The 24,735-nt window shown below is 44.4% G+C and overlaps 1 protein-coding gene across 1 annotated transcript; it reads right to left on the minus strand.

Annotated features, from left to right (window-relative positions):
• Positions 1–973: 973 nt before the first annotated feature.
• Positions 974–24,554, minus strand: GCKR (glucokinase regulator). The gene is given in 25 exon segments (XM_052648263.1): positions 974–1,108; positions 1,111–1,149; positions 1,743–1,838; positions 4,178–4,327; positions 13,669–13,752; positions 13,845–13,898; positions 13,900–13,946; positions 14,143–14,239; positions 14,631–14,709; positions 15,034–15,128; positions 15,368–15,489; positions 16,164–16,267; positions 17,616–17,717; positions 20,217–20,260; positions 20,262–20,312; positions 20,750–20,841; positions 21,794–21,845; positions 22,033–22,049; positions 22,052–22,098; positions 22,402–22,502; positions 22,886–22,946; positions 23,786–23,862; positions 24,039–24,148; positions 24,151–24,193; positions 24,495–24,554. Coding segments are annotated over 25 exon segments (1,959 nt in total).
• Between the last annotated feature and the right edge of the window lie 181 nt (positions 24,555–24,735).

The raw sequence follows: 24,735 nt of genomic DNA on the forward strand, positions 1-24,735 counted from the left end.
TTCAGAGAAGCTTTGTCTCCTGAGAGTTCCTGGGTATCTAGCACCAAGGTACTCTCTGGCCACAAGGGGGAGCTAGCTCTCTATTACAGGGATCATACCTCATAGGCACTGAAGAGCTGGCAGGGGTCTGGGATGGGCCAGGGTGCCTCTGATTTGTCAAAACAGGTGATACTTAAGGTCTAAAATGTACTGGGGTTTCTAGTATGTGTTGGGTCCACCAGAGAAAGGTGTTCAGCACTGCCAGAGTTCCCTACATTCCTTTGCATACACTGGCTAGGAGATGCAATGCTCACTTCATGCTAAAATGTGTGGATGTAGCATTCATTCTAGTGATGAGGATCCTGTCGTGCCTAACTGGGATTGCTATTTTCTGGATGTCCTCTGTTGGGGATACAATTTCCTCTCTCTTTCCTTGGAATTATCTAAGTTCCTACTGCTCCTGCCTTGTGTGATCCTGTATAGAAGTGAAATACATGTATGTGTGTGTGTGTGTGTGTGTGTGTGTGTGTGTGTGTGTGTGTGTGTGCACATTTGTACCTACATGTTGGAGATGGGGGGATGTAAAGAAGCTGGAATAATATCTGAGTCAGTGGCCACTGTAAATGGAATTGGGAGGTAGGTGGAGAAGTACAGAAACAAGCCTGTTGTTGGGACAAACACATGCCATTCTTCCTGTTCCCCTCTGATCTATTGACTTTGATCTATTAACTCTGATCAACTGAGAGGGGGAAGTTAACTTTTCAGAAGAAGACATTGAGCTTTACTTCTGAAATCGGAATATGCCAGGGGAAGTGGAGACCACCAGCTGCAGAGCAAGCTCTCCCCAAAGGAGAGAAACCGTCTCCCCACCCCGGACAGCTGGTGTTTCTGAAGAATGGGCCTCTCCTCCCACCACACTTGCTGCTGGCCCAGCAAGTCTCCAGGGGGTGGACTGGGCTGGGCTGGCTCCCTCCACGCGCCCACAAACACCAGTTCACGGCAGGGCAGGTTTTAGAGTCTCCAGGGGGGTCTGCCTTGCACTTCCGACTTGGCCGAGAGAGGGCGCTCCTGACAGCCCCACAGACAGAGCTGCAGCCAGGTATGCCTGGGCCTCGCGGATAGAGCATTGGAGCACTGGAAGAGGAGGCTCAGCAAGGCTATGGGGATCACCTGTAGAGAAGAGGCAGAGAGAACTGAAGCCTGGGAAGACGAGGTCATCTGAGGAAGAACCCTGGAGGAGCTCACGTACTCAATGTGGGAGTCAGAACTACCAGGTTGGATGAAAAAAAGGGAGTTTCCCAAAGACTAGAAATTAGAATGAGGTGGGTCAAGAGCAGAGAAAAGCCTTCATCCTGACGCAGAAAACTCCTATTAATCCAGGCCTGGTTCATGACCCAGTTCAAAGACCTCTTCTCCCTCTCTTTCCTTAATCCCCTCCAGCCAAAACTAAAGACCCCTTTTCTGCACTCCTGTAGTACCTGTTTCACACTTCCATGATACTTGTCACAACCCACATTGCCTCCATGAACAGGGAACTCCTGGCAGAGTGTCCCTGAGCTTTGTAAATTCAGTGCCAAGTCAAGTTCCTGACACACCGTAAGCACTCAGAAAAGTGAAAGTGAAGTCACTCAGTCGTGTCCGGCTCTTTGCAACCCCATGGACTGTAGCCTGCCAGGTTCCTCTGTCCATGGGATTCTCCAGGCAAGAATACTGGAGTGGGTTGCCACCGGTGTTTCCTAAATGACTGGCAGTTGGCAAGTTACCTGTTCCTTCTCATGTGCAACCTCGACATGGAAGATGGGAGCTTCCTGCATATCATCCAACAGTGGCTGAGGGAAGTGGATCACCTGAAGGAGGTTCTCGAACCATCATGCTTGGGCTGTCTTAAGAACCGCTGTGGAAGAAGCAGTAAGGTCAATGTTGGGCTAGAAGGCCAGGGGAGCTGAGAATGAGGTCAAGGAAGGAAAAACAATCAGGAGATGGGGAGGCTGGGATCTCGAAGACCAGTCATAGAGAATTCATCCCGGTAAGCAATCCCAAACTCAAATCCCCAGATATAAAGGAAAATTGGGCTAAAAGCATTGGTGGTGGGCCTTGATCGGCTGGGTTAAACTGGAAAATTAATAGCAAATTGATCACATTTTTGGCCACATCCCACCAACCCAAAAGGCTGGTCATCTTAAACTGAACTCATTCCCTCTGGTTTCCTCCCAAACCACATCCATCTTTTATGCTGGTGTAAGACTGTTCATCTGCAAACTTTGCTTCTATTTTTTTTCACCACCCTTCTCCTCTCTATGTAGTTCAGCTCTGTTCAATAGAAATAAAATGTGAGTCACATATGTAATTTAAAACTTTCTAGTACTGCATTAAAAAAGGAACAGGTGAAATAAATTTTGGTCATTTTGTTTCATCCAATATACCCAAAATATTATTTCAACATGTAAACAGCATTAAAAATTAACTATGAGTGAGATATTTTATAATATTTTTGTACCATGTCTTTGAAATCCAGTTTTCATTTTACAATCACAGCACATTTCAGTTCAGGCACTGAATTTCAATGCAAAAGTGAAATAAAGTCCTACCAAAAGAATAAAGTTGTATTTAATGAAAAAAATTACACTACTTCACTTTTTAAACAAAATGTAGAGTTCAGTTCAGTTCAAGGGCTCCAGTAGTCACATATGACCAGTGGCTGTCATCTTGGGCAGCACAGATCTAGCTACATTTGGCAAGTCTAAATTCCTGTCTGGTTTTTAATCTTCCACAATTTATCGCCTTCCTGCTCCTGCATCACCCCTCACCACTCTGTGAAAATGACTCCAGATCTTTTTCCCCTACATGTCATGCCTAATCCCTGTTCTGGGCCTCAGCTAATGTTCCTTCTCACAAGAATGCCCTGCCTTTCACCTCTCCCGAGCCATAACCTGTAGGCCTAGCTCAAACATGGCTTCTTCTGTGAAACCTGCTTTGCTATAGTGCCTAGATTCTACTTTCTCTGACATTCTATTGGACTTCAGTAAGGATCATGCAATTTGACACTTAATTGTTCTCTGTTTCAAGTGTTGGCTTTGTCTCTCCTCCATTAGCTGGGCCATACTGGGGTGGCAAGGATTGGATCATATATACTCTGGGCCCCCTGACCTGCCCCAACTTTGGAAACAAGAAAAGCATGAAGGAATTTTTTTTTCCCAGTTGACTGGTTGGTTTTACTCACTTAAAAAAGTTGTTTTGGGGCCCTGGTGGTTGCTCACTAAATGACTGTTGATTGATTCCTTTCATGTAGAGTTACCAGATTTAGAAAATTAAAATGTTGGGTATCCAGCTAAATGGAATTTCAGATGGATAATTAAAAAAAAAAAATATATATATATATATATATATAGTGTAAGTATGTCTCAAATATTGCGTGGAATATACTTACACTAAAAATTATTCTTTATTTATCTGAAATTCAAATTTAACCAGTGTCCTGTACTTTTCTTTGCTATATCTAGCAACCCTACTTTCAGGACCATCTGTTGTGCTATCTGCTCAGCATCCGTTTCTCCTCCTCCTGGCATCAGCACCTTGATTTTCCTCTGGGGAATTATTGTTCCCCCATTCTCATAGCCACATGTGACGTATGTTTGACTGACGCTCACTTCCTGCCCCTTCCTCCATTAGAACACATGACCCAGGCCTAGGCAGAGGGCTGTTTTCCCCTAAAGAACAGTGACTGGCTAAGGGATAGGCATGTGAACCAAGACAAGTCAATGAGAACCCTCCCTCAGGTATTTGCAGGAATCACAGAGACAGATAAACTCTCCTTCCACCAGGGTTGCTGGATTGATAGGATGTTAGGCTGGCACTGCTGGTGGCCAGTTTGCCACCTAGTGGAGAACACCTGCCTGAGAATAAGAGTGACCCAGAGGAAAGCAGAGCTAAGGGCTGAAAGTTCTAGAGCACATCATTTTGCGTATCTGGATCTAGCTACCTTGGGACTCTTGCCTAATACTTATAATTTCACAAACACGCATCCATGTGTGCACACAGACCGATAGAGAGGAGGACGGATTTGATAGGAGGAGGAGGAGAGGCACAGAAGAAAAGTCAGGCTTCACATCTACACATCTCCATTCCTTGAAATATGCTTCTTATGGCGGCCTAGGCACTGGGGCCAGGCCTCACCCAACCTCACCCCATCACACCCTACCTGCAGCATGGCCAAGGCTCACCAGAAGAGCTTGGAGTTATGAATGAGGAGGTCCAACATGTGGTTTTGGAGGATCTGCCCAAGAAGCACATGGGCCCCTATACTCATTGTATTCAGCACCCACTTGGTGCTTAGCTCATGCTGGAACTTCTAAATAGGGCAGATATATGAGGATATTGAAAATGAGGGATCAGTAAAGCAGCAGAATAAACAGGGTCATCTTATAAGACAGGAATCCAGGGATCAAAAGTGCAGACAAAATTTGCTTTGGTAATGGCTGATATATGGTTACTGATCAATACCATGGTTACTGTGATGTTTATTGAAAAATTAATTCAATTCTTTAAACAATCCTATGAAATAGATTTTTTCTATACCCATTTCTACATATACAGAAACTAGAAGTCAGAAGTAAAATAACTTCATAGTGAAACATAGAATCAGGACCTAAATCCAGGTCTTCTGATTTAGTAATGAGCCACAATCATTTCCTGGATATGAAATCACAATGAAAATTGAAAAGTTGTACAAATACATGGGACTGTATTAATTATCACCTGTTCCTGGCTCTCATAGCTTGCATTTGTAACATCTTTGAGGGTACCAGGAGTCCAGTAAAGGAACTGAGGGGATTAAGTACTTGGTTCTAACCAGGCTGAGGAAACAGGCTACTACTACTACTACCTCCTTGTTCTGCAGCCCTATAAATAGCTGGTCACACAAACCCCTGGCAAGGCCTATACTGAAAATACTCAAGTGATCAACAAACCCTCTTGAGTTTAAGAACAGAAATCTGACCAATCAGAACAAAGCTGGCCAGTATGCAGTACTGATGCTATTGGCTACATGTCAGACTATGCAGCTGGGGAGATATCAATCAAATCTGAGTTATATCACTAACCATTTGGAATACGAAATGGCAACCCACTCCAGTATTCTTGCCTGGGAAATTCCGTGGACAGAGCAGCATGGTGGGCTACAGTCCATGAGGTTGCAGAGTCCAACAGAACTGAGCACACACAAACATAAAAATATTTTACGTTTTATATATTTGAACCTAGACAGGTTCATTTTAAAGTTCATGTGGAAGGCTTCCCTGTGGGTCCAGTGGTTAAGAATCTGCCTTGCAATGCAAAGGACGCTAGTTCAGTCCTTGGTCCAGGAAGATCCCACATACTTCGGATCAGCTAAGTCCATGTGCCACAACTACTAAGGCTGTGCTCTAGAGCCCATGCTCTGCAACAAGAGAAACCACCAAAATGAGAAGCCTGTGCACTGCAACAAAGAGTAGCCCCAGCTTGCCGCAACTAGGGAAAGCCTGCATATAGCAACAAAGACCCACCATAGCCAAAGATAATAACAATAAATAAATCTTAGAAAAAAATAAGTTCATGTGGAAAAAGGGCAGTAGTTATACAGAAGAGTATTGAAGGAAGGACTAGCTCTTGCTGCTGCTGCTGCTGCTGCTGCTAAGTCACTTCAGTCGTGTCCAACTCTGTGCAACCCCATAGATGGCAGCCCACCAGGCTCCCCCGTCCCTGGGATTCTCCAGGCAAGAACTGGAGTGGGTTGCATTTCCTTCTCCAGTGCATGAAAATGAAAAGTGAAAGTGAAGTCTCTCAGTCGTGTCCGACTCTTAGCAACCCCATGGACTGTAGCCCACCGGGCTCCTCCATCCATGGCCCTTATCAGACATTAAATATATCATAAAGTATCTATATTTAAACAGTATGATATTAGCATATCAATAGACAGACACAAATTTCCAGAAATAAACCATTGCACCTGGGAACTGAGTGTTTGATACAGGTAGCATCTCAAATCACTTAGGAAAAGATTAACTTTAAAAATCTATACTGGGACAATTGGATAGTCATTCAGAAAAATATAAAATTGAGTCCATGCCTCACCCTATACACAAGAATAAGCTCCTAATGATAGTTTGGGATTACCATTTAGGCATGTCTATATATAAAGCAGATAAGCAACAGGGACCTACTGCATAGCACAGGGAACTACATTCAATACCTTATAATGACCTATAATGGAAAAGAATCTGAAAAGGAATTATATATACTATATAATTTAATCACTTTGTTGTACACCCAAAACTAATAGAACATTGAAAATAAACGGACTTCCATTTTTAAAAATGGTTTTAATAAAAGACAGCAAGAGAAAGACCACTTTCACTAGAAGAAAACACGTACTAAAAGAAAACACAGATGGAGTTCCTTTCCAGTCTAGGGGTGGGGGCAGGGTGAGGGGTGCTTTCTGTTCCTCAAGATACAGACTCAATAAAAGATAGACTGATAAGTTTTACCCCAGAAATATTAAAGCAAAAACTTTTATATTGTTAAAACTCGTAGAAAATATAATATATAGAGCCCATTGAACAACATGGGTTTGAACTGCAAGGGTCCACTTATACGCGGATTGTTTCAATGATAAATACACAGTACCACAATGCTTCTATGCCAGGAATGTGGATAAGGAGAAATCATGGATACACAGAGTCAACTATAAGTTATACCATTTTCCACTGTACAGAGGGTCAGTGCCCCTAACCACTGCCTTGTACAATTGTTACTTGTTTATCAGAAGTAAAGGACTAATATCTCTAATTTATAAAGAATTCACAATCAAGGGATCATCAAGACCACCATATGATTAGAAAATGAGTGTATTTCATGTATTTTACAGGGCTTCCCAAGTGGCACTAGTGGTAAAGAACCTGCCTGCCAATGCAGGAGACAAAAGAGACTCCCTGCGTGGGGAAATCCCCTGGAGGAGGGCGTGGCAACCCACTCCAGGATTCTTGCCTGGAGAATCCCATGGACAGAGGAGCCTGGCAGGCTACAGTCCATAGGGGAGCAGAGAGTCAGACAGGACTAAAGCGACCTAGCAGCAGCAGCATGTATATACATAAACACACAGTTCAAATGCCCTGCAGAAGAGACTACCCAAATAACTTTGCACTTGTAGAGCACACCTGAACGTGAAAAACAATGAGGAGTTCTATAGGAACTTCCCTGGGACTCCAATAGTTAGGACTCCATGCTTTTCATTGCTAATCTCTGGTCTGAGAACTAACATCCCACAAGCCGTACAGCATGGCCAAAATAGTTAAAAAATAAATTTATAAATAAACCACTTTCTTTTAAAAAATAAAAATAGAGATGCTTTTCAAAAAAGAGTTCTATAAACCAAAGTGCAGTTATTTTCAGTATGCCTCGCAAAAGCACAAAAGAGTATATATAGCAAGCTGCTTCCTGTATAAGAAAGAAGTGCAAAACATACACGCACACGCACGCTTTTTTGGTAAAAAAGACACAGGAGGAGAAGTCAGTCACAAATGAAACTGTTACTTGCAGGAATGAGTGGGAATGGGAGGAAAGGAATAGAGAAGAAGACAACTTTTTAAGTTCTGACTTTTAAATCATGTTATATTTCCCTTGTGGCTCAGCTGGTAAAGAATCTGCCTGCAAGGCAGGAGACCTGGGTTCAATCCCTGGGTTGGGAAGATCCTCTGGAAAAGGGAAAGGCTACCCACTCCAGTATTCTGGCCTGGAGAATTCCACGGACTGTATAATCCATGTGGTTGCAAAGAGTCAGACACAACTGAGTGAGTGACTTTTACTTTCACATTTTACATGTTCAAAAGACGAAATTAGATCAAACACTGAAAAAAAATCTGAAATTGAAAAGAAATAAAAACAAATGAACCTGTTTCTCACATTAATAACCACAAAGAAAATAAAAATAATACAAGTGACTTTTGAACACTTTATCTATCTTGAGTGGGATGACCAAAGGACAAAAAGAACTGCAAAAATCTTGACTACTTCTTGGTAAGTTTGTTGATGGCAGTGGTACAAGGGTAGCAGTTCCAAAACGGGTATTCACTGCAGGACTGAACAGATGCATGAATATACTGATGATGCTGGAGCAGAGTACATGTATATATATATGTGTCTTTGAAAACATATGTCTTTATATATTTCCTTTTCTTTCTACTGAAAGGGCTTGGAGGCAAAACAAGCCAGGAGCAGTGAGCATACCAAGTACCTAGCTCTCTAAATATCAATTTCTATTAACAATCAGGGTTCCTTGGAAAATAATTGATTCCACGCCTGGAACCAGGGGAAGTATAAGGTGAACTTGGGCCAACATTTTTGTGCCCCTACATTTTGTGTTCCTACATGTGGAGAGGGGCTTTCCTGGTGGCTCATTGATAAAGAATCTGCCTGCTAACGCAGGAGATGTGGGCTTGATCCCTGGGTTGGGAAGATCCCCTGGAGAAGGAAATGGCAACCCACTCCAGTATTCTTGCTTGGCAAATCCTATGGACAGAGGAGCCTGGAGGGCTACAGTCCATAAGATCACAAAGAGTCAGACATGACTGAGTGACTAACAACAACATGTAGACAGGGAGAAACCATGGATACAGAGAGTCAACTGTAAATTATACTATTCTCCCCTGGGTACATAAACACACACACACATGTAAATAATGAAGAAGAGATTTATAAACTAGAGAGATTGTCAGTATATCTTGTTAAGCAAAAATACAAGGCATAAAAGAGTATGTATGTTGCATAAGAGAACAGGGAAAATTTTTTTTGCGGAAAGCAGCACAGTAGAGTGTTTAAATGCTAATGTGGATAGATATGTCACAAGAACACAAGGGCCAGCTTGAATCAGCTCGCATTTTGAGCATTAAAATGAGTAATAACAGGAATAGATTAAAACACACTGAGCAACAAAAATTCATGAGTTCATATCAGTACTAAACAAATGTAGATAAGATGGGGAGAGAAGAGAGATTTTCTTCACAGAAGAACACCAACTAATAAATGTAGACAGAAGGGTAGAAATAGCAAATCACCATTTGAAAACTGTCACAGTAATAATTGATTCAACCGAGAATCATCAGTGGATGCTAAAATCATGGGTGAAAGATGCTGAGGAATAAGATAAAAAGAAGCCTAACAGATATCACCTTGACCAAATGATCAAGCATAGCACCACCAAACAAAGGGACAAACTGCTATCAGGAACCTCCCCATGTGATACAGTGATAAAGGAGCAGCCACATCTATGCAAGATTCCTGCCCCCAAATTTAAGGTGAATATAATGAAAAACCAATCAGGCAAATCCAAAGTGAGGCACATACTGGGAAACAATTGGTCTAGACTTATAAAACATCACTGTTTTGATGAAAAACATAAAAAACGACTGAGGGACTTAGCCAGATTAAAGGAAACTAAAGAAACATAATGAAATGCAATGCAACGCATTGTTCTTGATCAGATCCTGGATCCGGAAGATAAAAACAATACAAGAATAATTGGGGGAATCTGAATATAGTCTGTATAAGATAATCATGTTGTATTAATTGTCATTTTCTTGAGCAATAATTATGTGGCAATTATGGAGACAAATGCCCTTTGTTCTTAGGGAACACAGTAATTTGTGTCAAGTATCATATCTCCAATTACATTTCAAATGATTCAGGGGAAAAAAGAGATGAAGCAGATGTGGCAAAATGTTAATGACTGGTAATCTAGCGAAAAGCATATGGGTGTTCATTGTACTATTCTTGCAATTTTTCTGCAGATTTGAAAGTTTTCAAAATAAAAGTGTGGGCAGATTTTACATCAAAAATATTTCTACAACTAAAGATTTATAAGCTTTAAAAGAAGCCTCCTTATTTTAAACAATGTCAGTACATTTAAAAGATAAAAAACCAGAATCAACCAAAAGACAAAAACCACACAAACACGTACAAAAAAACTGATAGATCTGACTATGTAAAAAAGTGTAAATAAAGTGTCTCTACATCAGAAACATAGAAATTAAAGATAATAAACCAGGGGAAAATATAGACCGGGAAAAAAGGGCTACCATCCTTGCTATATATACTCCCTCTTATACATTAGTAAGAAAAAAATACCCTAAAAAAGAATGGGTGAATATGCCCAAAAGATACGAAGAAGCAATAGAAAAAGATAAAAATATTCAGGAAGCAATAAAAATTGCTTCTAATGCAGGGGGGCATGGGTTCAATCCTGGGTCTGGGAACTAAAATCCCACATGCTGCAAAGTGCAGTAAAAAAAAAAAAATATATATATATATATATATACACACACACACACACACACACACATATATTCAAAGGCCAACAAATATCTTTAAGCAGCCAATCTCTATAGTAATGGAATATAAATTCACACTGTCTTTTGTTTTTCCCTTTGCTGATTAACAAAGATTAAAAAGAACAATATTACCTAATATTTTAAGGGTGTGGGGGGAACAACCAATTTTACCCTCTGTTTATAAACCTTTTTGGAGGTACCAAGATGCATCAAAAAACCTTAAAATTTTAGACATACTTTAACCCAGTGATTCCACTTTTGGAGGTTTATACTAATGAGAGTGTCAAATGTGTGTATAAGGATATTCTATGCAGCATTTTAATAAAAGCCATAATGTTGAAACTATAGCATCTGATGACTGGGGTTAGAGTAAAAAATGATGGTCCATCCATTCTAAGGAATACTGTACTGACGTTAAAAACGATGAAGCAGAGAGCTTCCCTGGTGGTTCAGTGGTAAAGAATCCACCTGCAAATGCAGGAAACATGGGTTTGATCCCTGGTCAGAAGAGTCCATGTGCCTCAGAGCAACTAAGCCCCTGGGCCGTAACTACTGAGCCTGTGCTCTAGAGCCCAGAGTTGAAACTGCCAAGCCCATGTGCCACGGCGACCAAAGCCCAAGTGCCCTAGAGCTGGTGCTCTGCAATAAGATCAGCCGCCCCAATGAGAAGCCTGCACACAGCAAAGAAAACCCAGCACAGCCATAAATAACTACATAAGTAAATAAATAAAATTTTAAATGATGAGGTAGGGACTTCCCTGGTGGTGCAGTGGATAAGAATCCGCCTGCCAAGGTAGGGGACACAGGTCCAACCCCTGGTCCAGGAAGATTCAACATGCCATGGATGCAACTGGGCCCATGGGCCACAACTACTGAGCCTGTGCTCTGTAATCTGTGTTCCGCAAAAGGAGAGGCCACCACAGTGAGAAGCTCATGCACCACAACAAAGAGTGGCCCCCACTCGCCACAACTAGAGAAAACTCATGCAAAGGAACCAAGACCCAGCACAGCCACAAATAAGTAAATAAATAAAATTATGAGGTAAATAACATTAGTGCAGAAAGGTGTTTATAATTTTAAATAGAGAAGCAAGTTAAAAACAGCATGCCGAGTATACTATTTTTTATATAAATATTTTACATATGCACTAAAAAATAGATATTCTCTAAAATTTGTCTGAGAGGTTTTCTTGGAAGAAGATGAATTATGGATGGTTTCTTTCCTCTTTGATTTCTGTATTTCTGAAAGTTTTGACAATAAAAAAATATATAGCTATCATAGTTATAATTTTCTTTAAAAATGCAGTTCTTTAAAATATCACAGATTATCATTCCCTACTATATCCCCTACCCCTGGGATAGTACCTGGTATGTGACAGGTATTCTAAAACTATTTGCTGAATGAATGAATAAAAGAATCTCACACAACTCATGAACATGGTTGAAATATATACCATATGGTGAAATAAACCACGGATTTAGAGTCACAAAACCTGGGTTCAAACTGGGTTCAAATCCTGACTCCTGGACTTCCCTGATGGTGCCAGTGGATAAGAATCCACCTGCCAATGTAGGGGACATGGGTTCGATCCCGGGTCCAGGAAGATTCCACATGCTGTGGAACTTCTACGTCCTCGCGTCACAACTACTGAGCCTGCACTCTAGAGCTCACACGCTGCAACTACCGAGGCCTACAAGCCCAGGTCCTGTGCTACACAGCAAGAGAAGCCACAGCAAGGAGAAAGCTGTACATTGCAGCGAAGAGTAGGCCCCACTCACCGCAACTAGAGAAAGCCCACCTGCAGCAATGAAGACCCAGTGCAGCAAAAAATAATAATTAATTTTTAAAAAGCCTGATGTCTGTCTTAGTTGTGTAGTCATGATTACAATCCCTTAATGTCTTCATTTCAACTTTCTCATTTGGGAAATGGGGACATGGAACACACAATCCTTAGGAGGTTGTTAAGAGAATTGAGATAACATACATGAAATATTTTGTAAAGTGCAATGGCCTCTGTGTATGAGGTATTATGACTATGCAATGGAACCTATAAGTGTGAAGAAGTATATAACATAAAAGGAAGGGGTCTAGACAAGGTGGGGGTAATTGGAAAAGACTTCTGAGAGATGTGAGAGCTCGAAAGCAATAGTGAATGTGGAAAGCATGCCAAGAGATATAGGGATATGATGAATGAACACCATTCAGAAGGAAAGACAAAGATACACTTTGAAAGGAGTGTGGATTCCATGCTCAGGGGCAGAGGGACTTCCTTTGAGTTCTGAGGGCAGGTAAGCAGCACGCCAGCTGTTGTCTGGTCAAGTTGGGAAGCTTCCTGGAGGGAGTGGTTTGAATAATGGATGAGACCACATCTCTCCAGCACCAGCCTTCAGGGGCCTGGTTCTGCCCCCTGGAGGATAAGGGATGTTGTGTGCGAAAACTGAGGACCAGAGATATGTAAAACTGCTTTTTCTTTTGGGCCACAAAGCAGAGCTGAAGTGGCATCCAGACATCCTGGTGCTCACTCCAAACCCAAAACTGCAAAGTGCACCCAAAGTGATTATTATTGCTACTGTTACTACCAGTGCTTGTACTGGTCATAAATCAGTGTACTGTTATCTGCAGTGAACTCATAGGACAACTTGCAAAAAAAATAATGTGTGCCTCAAAGGCTTCTGCATAGTGTAGATGACTGTAGCATTGATAATTAACCTGTGAAAAAGGACAGAAGAGTATCTGTCAGCTGATTGGTGGCCCATCCTGTATTTTTGCTTTTTTCTCAAGAGAACTGAATGCCCATTGACTGAATGCCTATTGACTTGAAAACTCTGCTTAGTGACCTGGTAACACAAGAACTTGCCCAGCTAGCTTTGTGGAAGTCAAACAACCCTTTCTACCCTCCAGCCCTGGGTTTTCCTTGTTTTTTTTTTTTTTTTTTTTTGGCCATTCCACACAGCATAAGTAAGTGTTAATGGCTCAGTCATGTCTGACTCTTTGTAGCTCACCAGGCTCTCCTGTCCATGGGATTCGCCAGGCAAGCATACTAGAGTAGATTTCCATGTCGATTCCCCAGAGGATCTGCCTAACGCAGAGGTCAAACCCACATATCTTACATCTCCTGTATTGGGAGGCGGGTTCTTTACCACTAGCACCATCTACACGGCATGTGGGATCTTAATTCCTCAGCCAGGGATGGATCCTGTGCTCTGCAGTAGAAGAGCAGAGTCTTAGCCACTGGACCACCAAGGAAGTCCCAGCCCTGGGTTTTCTAATTCCTGGGATCCCTCCTTTTCTGTGCCCCTCACTGTAGACGTGACCTCCTCATCCCTCATACCTGGATGAAGTTCCCTTCATATCTGAAGAAAAGCAGTGGCCGTGTGATGCTGCTGATGGAGGGGAAGGGCTTCTTCAGAGGGATCTGGAGAGAGATGGGGGAGCAGGAACAGCATCTCCAGGAAGACCTGGCTGTCACCGTTCCCCGGGGTCCCCTCCTCAAGGCTGGCCCCTCACCAGCAGGGACGGCCCCACGGTGCTGTGTGCTAAGGCCTGGATGTTGGGTGTTGGAGGTCTCCTTCCCCTGCTCCACCAGTGTCTGCACCTCCGTGAGGCCGTCTAAGCAGAGGGAGAGGCCATCAGAGTGGAAGGGCCGGCTCTCTGGCAGCTCTTCCTCCTGCCCTGGGGCCCAGTCAGGATACATACTGCTGCCCCCACCTCTGAGCGGGCACCCTAAGACCTGGAAATGATAGTCCCTCTGAGTCACTCTGTTGCCTCCAGCCCCTCATCCTACCATTCCCATCTTCCCTCTCACCATCCAGGGTGAAAATGAAGAGCACAGTGTTAGTTTCTGTGAGGGACGGCAGGATGGAAGTCAGGAAGTCTTCCTGGGAGAAGGAGAAGTGGGGACCCTGGGGCAGAAAAAGAGGAGAGAATCCCTCCCATGAAAAACTCTGGCACACAGACTTGGAGACCAAAGTGGCCCTTAGAGGACATTGAGTCCAGAGTTTTTATCTACAGATGCACAATAAAAAACCAAGACTCAAAGAAATAAAAAGCATTTTGCCCAAGATGACACAGCTGATGGAAGAGCTCTGGACTAGAGCCAGGTTGAGGGGGTGAATTCAGAGCTTCCCACACTGTCTCCATGCTGCCCCAAAGCCTCATGACCTTTAACCCATTTCCCCTGCTCTAGAAAGGAATCCCATAGTATTCCCCTATCTGTTTCCACTTTCCTCTTTTCTCCCACCCTCTGCACACTAGTTATCTTCCCAACTTCCCCACATCCCATCATCTTTCCACCTGGTTGATAAGCTCAGCCTCCTAGTTAAACAGGCCACTGCGATCAGCAATGAGAAAGCCATGGACATCTCGGAAATCTAGGAAATCAGGGAGAGAGGAGTGAGAGGCTTCATAGGAGAGGAAGGTTCCAGGCTTGGGAAGGTGTCAGTTGGACTGGGAGGAAAGTGGCAAGTGGGCTGCAGGGTGTGGAGTAACACACATGGGAGGCCATAGCTAAGCAAGGGATCAAGGACTGAGTGAAGGTTCAAAAGGAGCATTTGACTGAATGTCTATCTAGATAGAGCTGGATGAACACTGAATAAGGCACCCTGCCATGGGCTGGAGTAGGAAAGAATTTGGATAGCAGAGCGATTGGTTTGGATCAGGAAGAATCAGGAGGAAAGTCTGGACAGGAATCCCATTGGCACCAAAGGTATGCATGCACTCTACTCCATCCATGATGGCAATGATGCCCAGGGTCTGCCAGCCAACCAGGTACACTTGGCCTTTCTCACCAGGCTGAGGATGGGTCAGAGGTCAGGACGTGAGAGGAGAGATCACAGTGAAAAAAGTCCAGAGATCAGAGAAAATTACAAATGGAAGAGCATAGGAATAAATGAACCAAAAGCCTATCCTGACCCTCTGACACACAGGCCCCCATCCCCAGAACTTCCCATATTAACATACCCCATAGAGTCTCCCCTGCTTTCAGAACATTCTCTGCCCAGGCCACTTCCTCCCTCCAAATATATATCTACATACCTGGTGCTGGCCTGTTCCATCAGGGTGGCAATCTCGGGGCTTTGACCATAGGTCACCTGAGAAGCCCACTCAAATGTCTGCAGGATTTCCAAAAGGCATCTGGGAGAAAGGTGACTATCTCCCAGGGCAGGCCCAGTGCACCCTTCAGAAAACCTAGGTCCCTGCCACCCAATTCAAGGAAAGGCACAATTCCCTTGAAACCAAGTTCTGCTGGTCCCTGGTGGAGGTGCAGGAAGAAGGGCTAGACTGCATTCAAGAAGGGCAAGAAGGGCTTTGGTGGGAAGAAGGCTAAAGAGGAGAGTGGGAGAGAGCATCCGGAGCACTGAGAGGAGGATGGGATCAGAGAGTTGACGAGGAGGTAAGTGAACCATGTGGAAGCCAGGCAAGAGACCCTGGGGAGGGGAGCAGGCATACAGCAATACGACCTCTACCCCACATGGCCTGGACCATCCCCAAAGCAAAGACTCTCAGAAGCCATGTTAGCTTTGGATGTCCCAGGTGGGCACAGGGATCAGGTCTGGACATGAGGAACCCAGGGTCCATTGGGAACAAGCCAGATGCCGTGACTGTGCCATGGGATCACCAGTGTCCCCAGCCAGCTCCCTTCTCAGGGAAGGACCAACAGGGCCTCAGTCTTGCTGCTAAGCCCAGTCTCCAGGTCTGGATCGGCCATTCCTCCACCTGCACTGTCCCCCCAGCTGCCCGACTCTGATCTCTCTCTGGTCCAGATCCTCCCTACCTTGGAGATGCTGCAAAGCCCCATCTACAATGGTCCAATGGTCCTGATGCTGCAATGGTCCACAGTCTTGTGGGCTGCTGGCAACAGGGCTTCCAGAAGGATGTTGGCGGCGCTTCGACCTTTCATCCAGAAGGAGTCACTGAGGCCCTCGGGTTGGGGAGTGGTGATGACACCCAGGAGAATCTGGGAGTGGAAAGAGGGTCCTGGCGTTTATTAGTTAGTGACCACTGCACATGCAGCCTGGTTACAGTGGCTCTTGGACATGTGCTCTGGTTAGTGGCCACTGCACAGGTGTTTGTAGGACTAGTGGCCCCCAGTGTGCTGTGAGGAGGAACGCTGGGTTGAGAGTGTAACTGAGAGAAGAGAAGAGAGAGAGAAAGAGCCCCCCTCTGGTCATTTCTATGGTACATTCAGGACTTTGGAGACAAAGCCAGAATAATGGGTCTTCCATTACTTGGGGATAAAGGTTTTCAGAGAGGATTTTTCTTTTTCCCAAGAACTTTCTCCCCCCTACATCCTTCCCTTTTTAAATAGCAGTTTACTAATCCAGACACCACATTTCCTGTTCTTTGGACAGACCGATGAAGCAGCCATAACATGTTATGTAACATGACACACCAAACAGATAAAGAGATAACAGCAAAGAGAATGATAAAAAGTAGTGTTTGAGAAAAGGAGATTAAAAGTAAATAATTGCAGACAGGAGGAGAAATAAGTCCCTGGGAGATGAAAGATACAGAACTTGTGGGTGATATGGAATTCCTGCCTTCCAATCTCACAGAAGGAAAGTCAAGGAAATGTCACAGATGTGTCCATCCCTGGCAGAGAGGATCAGGGATTTGGTTAAGGTACTTTGTATGGTGAAAAGAAGAGTAGATGATGCTAGTGAGTAGATGATGCAGTCACAATCCAGAGACAAAAGGAACAGGAGCACAGGAGGCTTAGAAAGCCCAAGTCAATTCTGGAGACTTTTAGAAAGGCAGAAGAATGAAACTGCATCCCATTATTTTTAAAATACCATATTTGAAATTTAAACATATAAAAGAGACATAAAGCAGTTCACCAGTCTACTTGATACTTTTATACCGTAAGATCCCCTGGAGAAGGAATGGCAGTTCAGTCCAGTATTTCTGTCTGGAGAATACCCACAGAGGAGCCTGGCAGGCTACAACCACGGGGTTGCCAAGAGTTGGACAGGACTGAAGGAACTTAGCAAAACAACACTCACACACACAGATGCAAAAGAATGTCTTTAAATAAAAACTTCCCCTAGACCATATAGGTATTTAACAATTACTGATTTAAGAGACAGGGCCAGAACAGAAATAACACATCTTAAGACGAAAAACAAAATGAGAAAATAGGATGTGATTTACAACATTTCAGTAGACACACAATGCCAGGAATCCAGACAAGATGTAATGGAAACTAAAATCAGAGGCCCTCAATGGCAAACCATCCTGAGTTGGGGGCAAGGGATAGAGGCAGTGGCAGATCTCATCTCAATTGCAGGATTGATCACAAAAGCTTCCTAGTTCTCTTGCAGTTTCTGCATCCGCTCCGCTATTTGTCAGAATGTTGAACTCCAGTCTTCAATGGGATCATTTCTAGGGCCCAAAGAGAGACAGAGGGGGGATTGTCTGTAAGAACCTAAAGGAAGGACCTCAGATGGGAGTCAAGATCAAAGACCACATTGGGATTGGGGTCAGTTCAGTTCAGTTCAGTTGCTCAGTCGTGTCCGACTCTTTGCGACCCCATGAATTGCAGCAGGCCAGGCCTCCCTGTCCATCACCAACTCCCAGAGTTCACTCAAATTCACATCCATCGAGTCGGTGATGCCATCCAGACATCTCAACCTCTGTCGTCCCCTTTTCCTCCTGCCCCCAATCCCTCCCAGCATCAGAGTCTTTTCCAACTCTTTGCATGAGGTGGCCAAAGTACTGGAGTTTCAGCTTTAGTATCAGAGGTCTACAATTTCCTAGAGAGATGTGCTTTGATGCCCACAGGAGCACTGTGTCCCTGAACCTCAAGGATGAGGGTTAATAAAACATTCAGCAATTGAAGCCCAGAGCAAAACCGACACTCAAGTGTAAAGTTCCAGCCTGAGACCAGAACTTCCTCATGACCTGGTCCTTGCACAGGTCTCATTGCCATGACCACAGTAGCTACACCCTCTGCAGGTACCTGAGGGAATGCCCATCAACCAAATGTCAAAATCACCACCTATTCAGTTTTAGGGTCCGTCAGAAGATTTTTTCCATTCCTGGAAATATATTCTGGAAATCTCTCCAAATAGTGAACCCCTCACTAGCTGAAGTTCCTACTGAGAGAACCAAGTTACAAGGTCTGAAGTATAGCACCTAACAGTTGGGAAGCTCCCTTGAATAATTTAATCAGGAACAAGACAAAGTGTGGATGAGGAGAGCAACAGGTTTGTTATCTGCTTAGGTGCAACCACAGAATCTCAAAGGATGGGGATCTTCTGTGGTTGACTCTCCAGGCTTTGAAAGGGGATAATTTGGGAATTACTCACCATGGCAAGAACTCAAAAAGTTATTTCTGTCTATGGCTTCCCTAACTTCCTCTTATTACTGCATTCCAGAAAGGCTCCCTCCCTTCTTGAACTATTTTAATATTTTTTTCATCTGCATTACTTCTGGGTCAAACAAGTTTTGTATGTTATATACCTACTGGGTAAAGTGTTTTCTATAACTTGTCCTCAAACTACTTCTGAAACTTTCTACAGACCTCTGACAGAGGAGAACTAAGCAGAGACAGGAGACAGTGTTTACTGTGTGGCTGAAAACTGAGATTCCCAGACTTGGCTGGTCATCAAAATCACCTGGGGAGATTTGTCATTTTCTGTTTTTTTTTAAAAAATAATTACCCATTTCTGGATTCCATGCCCACTCTGAGAATCTGCTTCAAAAGTTCTGGAGTGGAGCCCCCAAATCTGTATTTTTAAAAAGCTTCCCAGACGACTCTGAAGATCAGCCAAGTTTGGGAGCCACTGATTTAAGAAACAACTGGAAGATCTCCACGCCTACATTGTTTGAAATCCTTCATTTCACTTAGTCACAGTGCCTGAAATTAGCATCCACTGCAGCAGAAACATTTTTGGTAAAGGAAGGTCCTCCATTAAAAGAGATCATTTATACCTTCATGTGAATTACACCACAGGCCTGAAATCTGAGAGTTGAAAAAGTCTCCAAAAGAACTCAGCTGTTCCTCTCCCCAAGACCACCACCAGATACACAAAGCAGCTGTTGAGTAATCAACAAGCCTTTGCTGAAACACCTCCAATAACAGGAAACCCTCTACTTCTTCAGGAGGCCCACTCCAATGGTTTATTTAGCAGAGTTTCCCCAGCCTGGCTGTACATCAGAATCTCCAAGGATGCTTCCAAAATTCAGATATTTCAGGACCTTACCTCAAGCCTACATCAGACCTCTCCTACAAAAACCTTTCTTAAGTTTTTTTAATACTCTCAAGGCAGTGCATCCACAGAATTACAATTAAGCATTATTGGTTTAATATGCTGACCTTCTTGAGCTCAAAGTGGCCGTTTAGACAGAGAATAAGAGGGAGGTCATTTGGAGGCACAGGGATCTCAGGAAAGGGGAACAGGATGGGGATGTGAGTAGCCAGAGAGGGACCCAAGGGGCTCGTGGAATGAAGGAGAAAGGGCTCTAAAATAAGAAAAACAGGGAAAGGAGAGAGAGTAGGAGGCTAGTCAGCATTCACTACTTCTTTGAAAAGAGGCTTGGGGCCCACAGCAGATGAAAGTACTGGTCTTTGTGGGATCATTTTCCTGAGCTCATTCTGTCCTCTGACCTGTGTTTCTTGCCTCTTCACTCTGCTTTCAATGTATGCTTTCTTATATTTTTCTATCCTTGGTAAGCTGTCTTCAATCCTTTCTGAAATGAGAGAACAAACCAACCGACCAACCAAAAGCTTTCTAAGCTAGAAACACCCTTTATTTACTTTTTTATTTTGAGATTTGGTGAACAAGGCTATATTTGCCCTGATCATCCTGTAATTTTCACAGGTTCCCTCCCAACCTCCCCTGGGGCTCTGGACACGACTTTTCACTACAGAAGGCTCACCTGGCCATGCTCAATGGGTTGAAACCAACCAGGACTGGCAAAAAAGACGTCTGGGTTATCCACACAGTAATCCATCTGGCCTGCCACAAAGGGAGCCTAGAGAGGGATATGGGCACAATGAGGGGGTTACTCTAGTGCTGCCCCGGGCCCATGTGCATCAGAATACCCCCAAATGTTGTTTAAATGCAATTTCCTGGGCCCAGTTAAAATCTACTGGATCTGAATTTGAAGGGGAGAACCCCATGAACCTACATTTTTTGTATTATTATTTTTGTTTTTGGCTGTGCTGTGTAGCTTGCAAAATCTTAGTTCCCCAACCAAGGACTGCACTGCGGCCCCTAGCAATGGAAGCACTGAGTCTTAACCACTGGACCACGAGGGAATCCCTTGGACCTACGTTTTTTACATTTTCTTTTTCTTTTAAATTTTACTTATTTATTTTCAGCTGTGCTGGGTCTTTGTTGTTGTGAGGGCTTTTCTCCAGCTGCAGCAAGCAGGGGCTACTCTCTAGCTGTGGTGCACAAGCCCCTTACCATGGTGGCCTCTCCGGTTGGGGAGCACGGGCTCCAGGGGTCGCAGGCCTCAGTAATTGCAGCAAATGAGTTCAGCAGCTGCGGCTCCCGGGCTCCAGAGCACAGGCTCAACAGTTGTGGTGCACAAGCCCAGCCTCTCCGCTGCATACGGGATCCTCCCTGATCAGGGATCAAACCCATGTCTCCTGTATTGGTAGGTGGATTCTTCACCACTGAGCCACCAGGGAAGCCCTGGACTTAACGTTTTAAACAAGTTCCCCTGAGGAATCTGGAGGAAAGTTTGAACATACTGAACTGAACGTTCCATGAGGTCAATGTTCTGCTCTCCACACGTACCTCATTTCACACCCAGCCCTTGCTGGGGTCCAGGCTCTGCTGAGTGAATCCTGAGTCAGAGTCAGAGCTGTGGAGCTGAGAGGAAACTCAGGGTCCTCTAGCCCAGTGCTTCTCAAACTACCTGGGAATCTTGTTAAAATGCAGATTCAGGCTCAGTAAATCCCAGGTGGGGAGGCCTGATATTCTGCATTTCTAACAAACCCTGGGTAATACTGATGCTCCTGGTGTAAGGACCACACTTTAAGTAGCAAGGAACTAGTCCTGGGTCAGCTTTTTCTGTAAAGAACCAGAAGGCAAATTTTTTAGGCTTTCTGGGCCCTGTGACCTCTGTTCTACAACTCAGTCTTTAAAGCATGAGAGTGGCCACGGACAATATGTAAACATAAATGGCTGTTTCAATAAAACTTTATTTACAAAAACAGGCAGCAATTGGACTGACCTACCAACATAGTTGGCTGACGCCTGGACTTCTCAGTTTTGGTTGTGAAATGGATCAGTACACAGTTATTCTAAGATAGGATAACTTCCCTTTGATCCACATGTGTACAACTGGATCCTAATTAATCATAAAATCAAACTTCTTTATGCAAATCCTTTCTGTTTTCAAGCTAAATCTACATAAATCTTGTCAATGTCTCTTCCATGCTATTCCACTCCTATGCCTGCCTTCCTGTAAAATTGATCCACACAACCCATCTTCATACTCACAGAGTCCCACCGAAGTGCCAATGACAATCGCCCTCTTCTTCCCAGCAGCCACCTAGGAGGGGAGGCCACCAAGATGATTCCAGATACATACCTACTGTGAGGATGTCAGGGCAGGGATTTGGGTGGGGGAGGGGTGGGAGAGGTGGGGGATGGGCTTTGGCTGGATATTGGGGCTTTGATGTTCCTATGAGAAGGAACAGACAGAGGTCTCTGGCTGAGCGTCAGTGGAAAACACAGACCTTCTTCAGTTCCTCAATCCTTCCAGGGCACTATCTTCTGTCCCCTCCCTAGAGGCCACCACAGACCTAAAAGGACACATACAAGGTCAGTGGCACTGGTTGGGAAGCAGAAGCCTATGGTTTATTAAGGCTGCTCCTGAGAGGAGGAAATGAAGGGAAAACTATCACTGAGGAGCACCTCCTATTTGTTGGGCACCATGATAAACACTCGGTAGGAGTGAAAAACTTGAAATACCTATGAGGTTAGGCAACATAAAAATGCAAAGTGGAAAGCAAACTGACACAATCTCCGCCTAAAAGCATTCAAATTCAATTTTTAAAAGACGTTATTCAGGTCAAGCACAGTAGTCATAGGCCAACTTGGCTTACCTGTCGCCTCCGGCACTGAGGTAGGTTTCTGTCCTACACCTTTCATCAGGCATTGAGGTAGGTTTCTGTCCTAGACCTTTCATCAGCTGGTTAAAGGAGACCTGCCAAGGGGGAGAGAACATGAAGTAGTAAAGACAGGGAAGGAACAATTATCTTGGATTCGCAACACCTGGAAAGGCGAGGTTGTATAATGATTCTCTTAGGTTAGTGTTTAGCCAGTGCTGCTTGGAATCTGAGACTTAAAGACACTGCTTGGAGATGACTGACTGGGGGTGTGTGGGCCATAGAGACACTGGCAATGGACTGGTGGGGCTCAGATGGGCTTGGAAGAAATGGGGCTCCATAGCAAAATCTAGCTTTCAGAGAAGAAAGAGAGTCAGAGCTGGAGGGAGTCTGCCTGGGACCTGAGCCATGATGAGCTTTATGGTCCTGAGGGTCACCCCAAGAAGGCAGAGAGAGCAAAACGGGGGACTGAAATACTCACGGACATGAGGAATGCCATCCTGCCAGAGATGCCCCCTCCACTCAGCACCACCAGCCCCCGACCCCACCCCAGGCTCCTGAGAAAAGAAAAACGCCTAGGTTTCCCAGCCCCAGCCCATTGGGGAAAGTATGATTTCTTCTTTGTCGGTAAGAGAACTATCCTGTTATCACAAAAGTGAACAGAACAGAGAAGTGCAGTGCAGTAGAAAGAACCTCAGATTTGAGAAACTTCATTCTGACCCAAAACTCTCGCTTAGCTACTTATTCAAATGCTTACTTAATCCAAAAAGGACTGAAAGCAGCTTTGTCCTAGATAGGTAGGTAGGTAGATAGAAGTGCATTATCCAGCAATTATTAGCTGGATGTATTGGGGCAAGCTACTATGGGCTTCCCTGGTAGCTCAGTTGGTAAAGAATCTGCCTGCAGTGCAGAAAACCTGGGGAAGATCAATCCCTGGGTCGGGAAGATTCCCCTGGGGAAGGAAATGGCAACCCACTTCAGCATTCTTTCTTGGAAAATCCTATGAACAGAATCCTATGGACAGAGGAGCCTGGTAAGCTACAGTTCAAGGGCTTGCAAGAGTTGGACATGACTTAGAGACTAAACCACCACCACTATGATTATCTTAAGTCTTCGTTTTCCCATCTGAAAAAAAAATGGAGATAATAACACCAATTTTACAGATTTTTGTGAAGGTAATGGATGTGAAAGTGCATGGTCAATCATAAAGTAGTATGCAACAATATTTATTATAATTACTATTGCTTGATAGGATGACAATAAGGATCCAAGAGGGAGGACTGGAAGAAAGGGGGACTAAAGTCTATAAAAGTGAAACACAGATACCAAGAAAATAGAAATGTAGAGGGAAACACAGATTTAAGCAGGGAGGAGATAGAGAGCTGGTACCCTCAGCACTTTCTGAACTTTTTCAGCCACTTGTTCCATGGTGGTCAAAGTTGACTCATTGTAAAGTCACTGAAGGCAACAAGTAGGCATCAACAGCCAAGGAAAGGACAGTGGATTGGGGGTGGGGGGTGGAAAGGCTCTCAGGGTTTCAAAAATAAGGAACCATGGCCTGAGAGGGCAGAGGCTGAGGTAGGGCTGGGGTTGGCGTCTTTATTTGCAGTGTCCAGGGGATGGGTCTGGGTCACCTGGTATGTGGGCATGACTTGCCCCTCCTCCCGGAAGAGCTCAGCATCACATTGCCCCAGCAATCGAACAGTTTGCTCAGCATCAGCTTTGTCCAGATCCCAGGTCAATGATTTGACTTCGCCGTGATTGGCAGGGCTGCCTCATACCCAGACAAGGAGAGGGAAGCAGGGCCAAGGGTAAGGGCAGGGAGCCAAAGCTTCATTCACGCCTGCTGGAGGTGGGAGTGGCTGCAGGCACAGCGTTGACACAAACATATACACATACACGCGTGCACACACACACACGCACTCAGCATTTAGCCGGCAGTTGGTACTCTGGGCCTATCAAGGAAAGAAAATCAGGGAGGAAGATAGGAAGGAGGGCAGGAACAGCAGAAACTCAGGGGGAAGGGAAGCCTAGAACAGACAGGATTCTAGGAATCAGCACAGAAGGCCAACATGGAGAAAGTGTCTCACCTCCCACTTGCCAGGCTCTGGGGTCTCAATCACAAGCTGAAACCATTTCATGCCTGGCATGTCTGATGCTGTGGACACACTGTCTTGCATGCCTTTTCAGCCACACAACCCCTTGTGTCACAATGACTGTTCTTCCAGTTGGCAGGGCTTTACCTGACGCACAGTCAGTTCAGTTGCTCAGTGGAGTCCAACTCTTTGCGACCCCATGGACTGCAGAACACTAGACTTCCCTGTCCATCAC

This window comes from Budorcas taxicolor, chromosome 11 (assembly GCF_023091745.1).
Source record: "Budorcas taxicolor isolate Tak-1 chromosome 11, Takin1.1, whole genome shotgun sequence".
Lineage (NCBI taxonomy): Eukaryota > Metazoa > Chordata > Mammalia > Artiodactyla > Bovidae > Budorcas > Budorcas taxicolor.